This window comes from Octodon degus, unplaced genomic scaffold, assembly GCF_000260255.1.
Source record: "Octodon degus isolate 3935 unplaced genomic scaffold, OctDeg1.0 scaffold00031, whole genome shotgun sequence".
NCBI lineage: Eukaryota > Metazoa > Chordata > Mammalia > Rodentia > Octodontidae > Octodon > Octodon degus.
Genome location: NW_004524607.1, coordinates 17,882,462 through 17,892,061, shown reverse-complemented (window position 1 = coordinate 17,892,061; position 9,600 = coordinate 17,882,462). Strand labels below are relative to the sequence as shown.

The 9,600-nt window shown below is 38.0% G+C and overlaps 1 protein-coding gene across 1 annotated transcript in view; it reads right to left on the bottom strand.

The window, feature by feature from the left end:
* The window catches only part of Trrap (transformation/transcription domain associated protein), a 161,216-nt gene that overhangs the window by 53,832 nt on the left and 97,784 nt on the right, over nt 1-9,600 (bottom strand). Inside the window, exons 33-38 of the mRNA XM_023713378.1 lie at nt 8,299-8,418; nt 7,985-8,104; nt 7,530-7,694; nt 7,273-7,454; nt 6,831-7,029; nt 6,272-6,400 (exon numbers count right to left, since the gene is read on the bottom strand). Coding sequence (XP_023569146.1) covers nt 6,272-6,400; nt 6,831-7,029; nt 7,273-7,454; nt 7,530-7,694; nt 7,985-8,104; nt 8,299-8,418 — 915 coding nt within the window. The remainder of the gene's footprint in view (nt 1-6,271; nt 6,401-6,830; nt 7,030-7,272; nt 7,455-7,529; nt 7,695-7,984; nt 8,105-8,298; nt 8,419-9,600) is intronic.

Below are 9,600 nucleotides of genomic sequence, written 5' to 3'. Positions count from 1 at the left end.
TGTGTGTGTGTGTGTGTGGCCAGCTCAGCCCACCAGGGGGCGGGGCTGGCTGGCATGTGGTGCTGGGGAATTGAACCATGGTCCCTGTGCTTTGTTAAGCTTGTTCTAAGTAGGTGCTTTAGACCACTGAGCCATCTCACCAGCCCCAACTATGGTATTATTGTTGAATAGTGAAGTTAATGTTGTGTTTAGATGTTCATGAGTATTTTGTGTTAGTATTTATACTATAATTACAGATTATTTTCAAGGTTATTGTGGGATATCATTGGTTTTCTTTTTTCTTTTTTTTATAATGAAGGTACAGACAAGGTCTTACTATGCAGCTCAGACTCATAGTGATCCTGTTTTCAGCCTTCCCAGAGCAGGGATTACAGGGGTGTGCCACTACACCTGGACTCTGGCCGGCTCAGCCTGCCCTAGGCTCAGCATGTCCAGGGGAAGGGCTGGTCCAGTGTGTGGTCCTGGGGATCAAACACCAGTCCCTGTGGCTGGCTAACTAGGTGCTTAATCCACTAAGCTATCTCGCCGGCCGGCCCTTATTATTGTTTTGGGTTTTTTCATCTTTTATATATTCAAGGTATATCAATATCCAGTTTCTCATTCACACTATTATTTTTCCTGATTTTATTGCTATTGCCAAGGCGGCATGGGTGTTATGCATTGGTTTTCTCTGTACTCCAATATTTGAGTTGCTTTGTGTCATTAACAAGACTGCCACCTATGCCCAGAGAACTGGGGCCGGGGCCAAATACAGTGCTATCTCCCCTTCTAAAGAGAGAGGGTTGGATATTGGGCCAGAGGCAAAGGCCTGCAGTTAGCCAAGTCCAGAGTACCTCATTGAAATGCAGGTACTAAAGAGGTCTCCATATTAGCAACAAAGGCTCCCATATAATTAAGCCACAGTCCTCAGAATAAACAAACAAAATAACAAAAGCATGAGAAGACAAGAGAATAAAATGTATCTATAAACTCCCAACTCCATCAAATCTGATCCATGGGTATTGAGGGGGAGAAAACAAAAAACATAGCCTATTGATCTGAAAGAGTAACAGGAGCTAAATAGATTCAGATTAATCAGTAAGGTGCTCACCAAGCTCAAAGATAAAATTTAAAAGACAATGAGTCTAACAAAATCATCAGCAATTTTACAGAAGACATCAACAAAGAAGCTAGCTAAGCTAAATGAAATGATGTGAGACAAGACCAGCTTAGCAAAGAAAGAGTCTGTAAAAAGGTACTGAACCAAATCCATCAAGAGTAAATTCTCTATTCAAAGGATGGGCAGCACAAGTGATTAATGTGAGGAAAATGTTAGAATAGGATACAGGGTTTGATGTTGGTGGCCAATTAAGTAGAGATACCTTAAAAATTGGAGAGGCTGGCCAAATAGCTCAGCAGATTAAAGCACCTGCAAGCAGGTACAGGGGCCTGTATGCTGGCCCCGCACTGAGACGGTGATTGAGACTGGGCATGGTGGTACGCGCCTGTAATCCCAGCTCTTTTGGGAGGCTGTAAACAGGCAGATCACTATGAGTCTGATCTAGCATTGAGACCCTGAACACCCTGTAGACCTTTCCCTAAAATACAGAAGGGGGGGGGGGGAGAAAACATGAAAAATGGATCCAACAGCTATTAGTTGATGCAAAGACTAAGATTAATTGAAATTAGTGTCAAATTAGAAACCTCACAAAATCTGTACAAATCCTCTTTACAAAAATCACAGAAAAATTTCCAAATATCAAGAAATAATCTAACATATTTGAGGTGTATAAAACCCCAGCTAGCCACGATCACAAAACAATCTCTGCATGACACATTCTGATGCAAGGATTATTTATGTGCCTGTAATCCCAGCTCTTGGGAGGCTATAAACAGGCGGATCACTATGATGTGAGACAAGACCAGCTTAGCAAAGAAAGAGTCTGTAAAAAGGTACTGAACCAAATCCATCAAGAGTAAATTCTCTATTCAAAGGATGGGCAGCACAAGTGATTAATGTGAGGAAAATGTTAGAATAGGATACAGGGTTGAACTCAGACCCTGAGCTATTTCCCCAGCCCCGCAAACAATGTTTAATAGAATGAATAAGCCACATAGGGCAAATAGTTAAGCAGAAGAGGAATAAAGAAAATCACAAGCCAGAAAATAATGCTAGTGACAGGAATAAGTCATTACTTTTCAATAATAAGTCTCAATTTGAATAGTCTTAATTCCCTAGTTAAGAATTAAATGCAAAAGAACTGAAATTATCCTATGCATGCTATCAGGATAAAGCACAATGAAACTGCAAATCAATGGAGAAAGCACAGAAATTATTAAACACAAAACACACATACACACAAAAGAAATTATTAAACACACGGAAATTAAACAATATACTTCAATAATCAATGGGTCACAGAAGAAATTAGTTCCTAGGATCAAACAATAATGACAGTAAAACATATCAGAACTTATAGAACACAATGGAAAGCAGTCTTAAGACACAAGTTCGTAACTGTGAATGTTCACATCAGAAAAAGTGGGCCCAAATAAAGATGTACACTTAAGAGCCCCAGAAAAACAAGAATCCAAATCCTAAGTTAATGAATGAAATTGAGATCCCCTCTAAAAAATAAATAAAAATCAATGAATTACAGGGCTGGTTTTTTGAAAGAATATCCAAAATAGACAAACCCTTAGTCAACCTAACAAAGGGAAAGAAAAACCTGTATCAATGCAGTTAGGTGAAATTACAATAGATGCTACCAGATTACCAGCAAATACTTCCAAAAATCTGTACTCCAATAAATTGGGGAATTCACAAGGAGGACAGATTCCTAGATACATATAAATTACCAATATTGAACCAAAAAGATACAAAAATTCTGAATAATCCATAACAGGCAATGAAATCTGAACAGTAATAAAAAGCCTATAAAGAAAAACCCAGGTCCCAATGGATTTACTGCTAAATTATTTTTGGTTTTTTTTTTTTTTGAGGAGGTGGGGAGGGAGGGGTGGAGTTTGGTACCAGGGATCAAAGTCAGGACCTTAAGGTTTTCAGGCAGGTTCTATGCTGCTAAACTATATCCTGGCCCAAAATTGCAGAAGAAATTCAGGTAATATCTAATGCCAACACTCCTCAAACTCTTTAATAAAATTACAAAGGAAGGAGGGCCAGGGATATAGCTCTGTAGCACAGCGTCTACCTGGCAAGCACAAAGTTCTGAATTCAATTTCTACTAAAAGGGGCTGGGGAGATGGTTCAGTAGGATAAGCGCTTGACTGGCAAATGCAAGGATCTGAGTTCAATCCCTGGTTCCGCAAAAATAAATAAATAAATAAATAAAATTAGAAACCACAATTTCTATTAAAACAAATACAAAAATTGGGGTGTGTGGTCGAGAGAGTATTTCCAAGTCATTCCTGGAAGCCAGCATTCTCTGATTCCAAAAACAAAGATCCAATAAGAAAGAAAACTATGGGCCAATCTTTTTAAAGAATACTGATGCAAAAATCCTCAGTAATGTAACAGAATGCAACAAGTCATTAAAAAGGGCATACATCATGACTAAATAGACTTCACCCCATGGAAGGATGCAAGAATGATTCAACAAATCATAAATACAATACATCCCACAAAGAGAAACAAGGATAAAAATGCAATTATCTCAATAGACACAGAAAAAGTCTTTGACAAAATCCAACATTCTTTCATGATTAAAATTCTGGGGAAATAAAATATATAGAAAGAGCTTCTCTTAATCTGATAAAGGCCATTTATTACAAACCTACTCTCAACATCATATTATAAGGGGGAAGATATTGAAACATTTCTAAAATCAGAAACAAAACAAAGATGTCTACTACATCACTCTTGGCCAATAAAGTACTTAAAACATTGCTCTAAGTAGTGAGGTAAGAAAAAGAAGTAACAAGGAAATGTACAGGAAAGGAAGAAGTCACATTATCATTATTTGCACACAACAGTTTCCCTCTAGAGGGCCCAAAAAGTTCCAACAAAAGATTCCCAGACCAAATCCAGCATTGTAACATAATATGAAGTCAAAAAAGAGATCAATAGCATTCCCATATACCAATAATAAACTAGGTATATAATTCACAAGAGCATCAACAAAAATACTTAGGAAAATAACCAAGAAGTGAAAGACTTCTATAACCAAAATTACAGTATTGTAAAAAAGGAGATCAAAGAGAACATCTGAAGGTAGAAAGATATTTCCTTTTCCTGGACAGGCATAACAACACAGTCAAAATGATTATACTTGTAAACCGATTAAGGCAGATTTAAAACAATCCCAATCACAGTATCAACAGTATTACTAAGACCCAGAATGGAATATAGTATAAGCATTGCTGAGTAAGATGAGCAAAGCAAGAGACATCACAACCATGGATTTCAAGTTATACTAAAAAAGTACAGTAATAAAAACAGCATGGTACTGGCATGTAAGTAGATAAGATCAAAGGAACAGAATAGAGGAAACAGAAATAACCCCAGACACACTCAGCTATCTGATCTTTGACAAAGGGGTCAAAAACATACAATAGAGGAAAGATAGCCTCTTTAATAAGCGGTGGTAGGAAAACTAGGCTATTCACATATGGAAGATTGAATCTAAATTAATGCATCTCACCATGTACTAAACTAAAAAAAAAACAACCTAAAATCAAACTGGAACAAAGACCTAAATGTTACAATGAAAACTGGAAGGTAAATCTTCAGACCTAGGCAAGTACTATCTGAACAGAGTCCCAAATGCGTAAGAAATAACATCAAGAATCAACAAAACAAGATCAATGAAACTAAAAAGGTACATAGCACAGGAAACCTGTACAACAAAAAGACAACCTGAAAACCTGGAAAATGTTTTTGCCAGCTATTCCTGTAGAGGACTAATATCTAGAATATAAAGAACTGAAAAAAATTATAACCTTCAAAATAAAAGACCCAATCAAAGAATGAACAACTGAAAGAAGTATATAAATGACTAATAAATTTATAAATGTTCCAAAATCTCTGGCCATTAGAGAAATCCCAATTAAACCAACACTGAGATTCCATCTTACTCCAGAAAAAAGTGGCTATTATCAAGAGATCAAATAATAACAAACGCTGGCAAGGCTGTGAGTGAAAAAAGGAATAATTCTACACTGTTTTTGGGAATGTAGTAATTTCACTATGGAAATCAGTATGGAAATTCCTCAAAAACCAGAACTACAGATTCTAGTCAGCCCAGTTATTCCCCTTCTAAACATCTTCTCAAGAGTTAAAAGGCATACTATCACAATGCACAGCCATGTTTGTATTATAGCAGCACAATTCATAATATGGCAACCAAATCTACATCCATCAACAGATGAATGGATTAAAAAATATATTTATACACAATGTGTTCATTTGTAGGACAATGTATACATCATAAGACCATCATATTAAGTGAAATCAATACTCAAGATTAAATATTGGGAAAAAAATATTGAATGGTTTCTATCATGTGAGAAATCTAAAATACAAATGAAAGGCAAAATAAAATATCAAAATAGGAAACAGAGATAAATATTTTGCAAAGAGAATGTAAATAAGAGATGGGGGTTAAGGGAAGGGAATAAGATGAAAATGTAATTAAATACGTGTTATGTACATATACCAATGTCCCATGAGAAATGCAATCATGGGGCCGGAGAGATGGCTCAGTACAAAAAGCGCTTCCCTGGCAAGCGCAAGGGTCTAAGTTCAATCCCCAGTTCCGAAAAAAAAAAAGAAATGTAATCACTATGTATGATAAATATGTACTAAAATTAAAAACAAATTCCCAGTTCCACAAAATAAAATTAAAATAAAATAAAAACAAACAGTAATCTCAACAGTAAACACGGCATCTAACTCTCAAATTCAATAAAACCCTTAGTGAAATATGTATTTCATTAAGAACCTAAACTAAGTTCAGACATCATCACTGCCATGACACTGCTCTATTAACTTGGTGACCATAGAGTATAGTAGTAATTGATAGTTGAATATTCTCACTGATTTTAGAAGACTCACAAAGCTAAAGGTTAAACTAAACATCATAACCTATTTGTACAAGTGATTGCCTACAACAAATTACTAATAATTGTAATGGGATGCTCTGCCACTAACATACATAACTTAGAAAAAATAAACGTCTTGGGGAAAATCTTATTTCCATGAACCGCTAGCATATGCACACACATTCACTCGTCCCCAGTTCTAGTCACAGCGAGGCACTGCTGAAGATACAACCTTGGTTATAAACACGCTGGTGATGCTCTCTGGGTTGTCTCCTTCTGGATTGGGAGGTCCCAAGAGCTGCTCTCCTTCTCCTTTCTCAAAGCTGTACAAGAAAGCAGGATTCAAGATATGCTGTAGAACCTACAAAAAGATTAAAAAAGAAGGAAAATATAGCCAGACTCTTTTATCTCAGTGAAGCAAGAAAGACAATGCTTCGGGGCTATAACACACCATCTTAATTAGGGCAGTAAAGTTGATGATGACCAAAATCATCTTGAGTTTGTACCAAAGCACAAGTGCTACAGTGGATTAAAAATGTGAGGAAGACAGACCTAATAACAGCTTAGCTTACTCTTCTCAAATCAAACAAGTCATTTTCTGAAAACTAAGAAATTAGCAATACTGGTTCACCAGAGGGATCTGCCATGCATTGCTTAGCAATGTGATTTTTCACCCAGTCCATTCAGCCTATTTAAACAGAAACAGACAGGGGAGAACAGAAAAATGGCTGAGGTTCCCCAGCAAACCAGCCCAAGAATCTGAAGCCTTCTATTGCAAAACTGGAGCTCACCTTTGCTTTCAGTTCATCTCCAAAGTTGGGGTCATTGAAGTCTACAAAACGAAAAAACAGGGCACGTTTTTGAGCAATACTATAGTTTTTAGGAATCTCTTCTTCCATATACTCCTTTAAGAAAGTCATGTTGCAGAGAAAACGACCAGTGAAGGCTCGGAGCAACTGGAACAGCAATTCAATATCCCCATAATTTCTCCTGAAGGATCAGAACGAAAGAAGAGGTCAACTTAAGGTAAATTCTGTAACTGTGTATCATCTCTGACTTGTCTTTTTTAAAACAATTCAATGTTACAGTCCACCCCCTACAACAAATCTGACTGGAAGTTTTCAATGAGCCACAATCTTGTAGCCTTGTGCAAATTATAAAGAAAATCCCTCAGCTTAGTTTATTGGACAAAATCAACCATGTGTTAGACATAAAGCACCATGCTCCACCCACTTGCAGTAGCTCAGCAAACAAAAAGCCAGTAGCTTGGGCTCCTTCCAGTTGGTGGCAGCCATGTTCTCTTTGCGGTGTCTTTCTTGAAAGGTCTCACTAATCCACACACGTCTCAGCTGGCTCACCAGAGAATGCTGATTAGCCAACCAGGAATCATCATTCTTAACTATGATGCTTATAATCTGCCAAAGAAGACATAATCAGAAATGGTGCTCAATTCCACAGTGGGGAGATCAAGAACTAAGGAAGAGACCCACCTTGATGGCCTGGAACTGTAGGTCCAGCCGCATGGTGCTAGTGCTGGGTGAACCAGGACGCACAGCAGTTTGTGGTCCTCCTGGCAGCAGCAGGGTAATAAATCTGTTGGGGTTGGCTGCCAGCACGTCCCTTAAGGGCCTGGCATCTCTGTGTTTTAGAAAACTCTGAAAGCAAAGCAAACAGGAAACCTGTTTTGAGCTCCTCAAACTAAAAAAAGCGAAAAAACGTAAATTCAAAGATTCCTGTGCAATTTCCATAGGCAAATAAAGGAGGGGGGCAAGGGGAAGCCCTATGAAGCGCAATTCTGGGGCCTAAGCATTTCAAATATTTAATCTAACAGTGATACTTCCAATATTCAAATGTCTCTGAGAAGTAAGGCAGGGCACTGAGCAGAGAAATGGGACTGAACACTGTGGAATACAAAGTGGCTGACACAGGGCTGCTCCAGACCTACCATGAACATTCGGCTCCACTGGGGATCATTGAGCGTAGCTTCCATCATGAACAGCTCCACTGTCTGTGAGGGGTGCCGAGTTAAGAACTTGATGAGAGGCTCTCTAAAGGGACTACCAGCCTAGAAAATAAAGGAAAAACTATATCCCATACCACCTTTCACACAGTAGGAACGCACTCCCCCCTTTGAATGGATTGTACTAAAAAGTAGTATTAACTTCTGCATCCTTATGCTGTTAGATTACCCTATTTATAACACAACAAAGTAGAACTATTACAAATGACAAAATTGAGAATCTTCAGTGTGATTCATACCTCAATCAACATGGCTCTCTCTGTTTTCATTACAACCTCTAACAAAGGCTTGACCAAAGTTTGAGGTGCAGCTGGTATCAGATGAAAAAGGTTTATGATTGCTGAACAAATCTTCATTTCCTAATAAAGAAAACCAGAAATCATAAATAGCCCAGTAAGTTTTGTAAACACAAGAAAGAACCATCACTATAGACCCTATTACGGTCTAACTATATTTGCAAGGCTGGCCACCAAAGCAAAGAGTTAACATGGAAAAGCCACAACTTACCAGTCTTACAGAACTACTATGTTGTGTCCTAAAACTAACAGCCCCTGGCCTTTAGCTCATCTGTTCGTGCAAATGAGATGCGTATGTGTGACTGTGTATGCCTGCTGTGACTATGCTGTGTGTTTTCAGGCACACTGGCAAGTGTTGGAGGTGATCTTATGGTCACAGGGACAACTGATCACACCTGTGGCCACGAGAGAATGGACTATCCCACCTTGCTGTAGCATGAAAGGACTTTTTAACATACTAAGTCTGATTAAGCAGACTTTTTTTGCTTTTAAATATTAAATCAAGTTCTCCAAATATATTTAAGTATTTTACCCTTGAAACAAATATCAATGTAAATAAATAACTGGTAATAGTGCCAAATATTTGCCAGCCAGGCCAAAAAAAAAAAGGTAACAAACTGTTCCACTGACTCATGTTAAAAGTGTGTGAAATATCAAGTTCTAAACTTTCTAATGCTCTGACAGCTTGGTGATGGGCTCCTCGGGATTACTACAACCTCCTATGCTCAAAGGTCAAGAGTTTTGCTTGTGCTATTCGAAAAGACCCTTCTGTGGCCACAAGGGAGAAGAGCCCCTTCTTGGGCCAGCCTGCATCATGTGCAAGAGGTGTTGTGTACATGACTCTTGACAAGGTAAAATGGGGATGACAACACTGGTCAGGAGGGACCATGTTCTTAGCAGCATTTGAGATACTTTTCAAACTTCCTCTTTAAACCAAAGAGCAGACAGGCAGGAAGTGAGAAAAATCAACTCATTAGTAATCCCATTCTATTTCTAGAGCTCTCTTCTACAAATTTTCAGGCCTCTAGATAAAGTTCTATTGCAAATTCAGTACACTCTAAAATGTTCTTTAATATCATAGTTTTCACAGCAACATCACAAAAACCACTTCTTTTGGTCTTTATACCACAACTAGAAGACAGAAATGGTAAGTAATATTATCCCCATTTTACAGAAGAGAGAAAGCTCAGAGTATGACTATCTAAACCCTAAACCCTACAGTGTTGGAACTACAGTAGTGTGCAC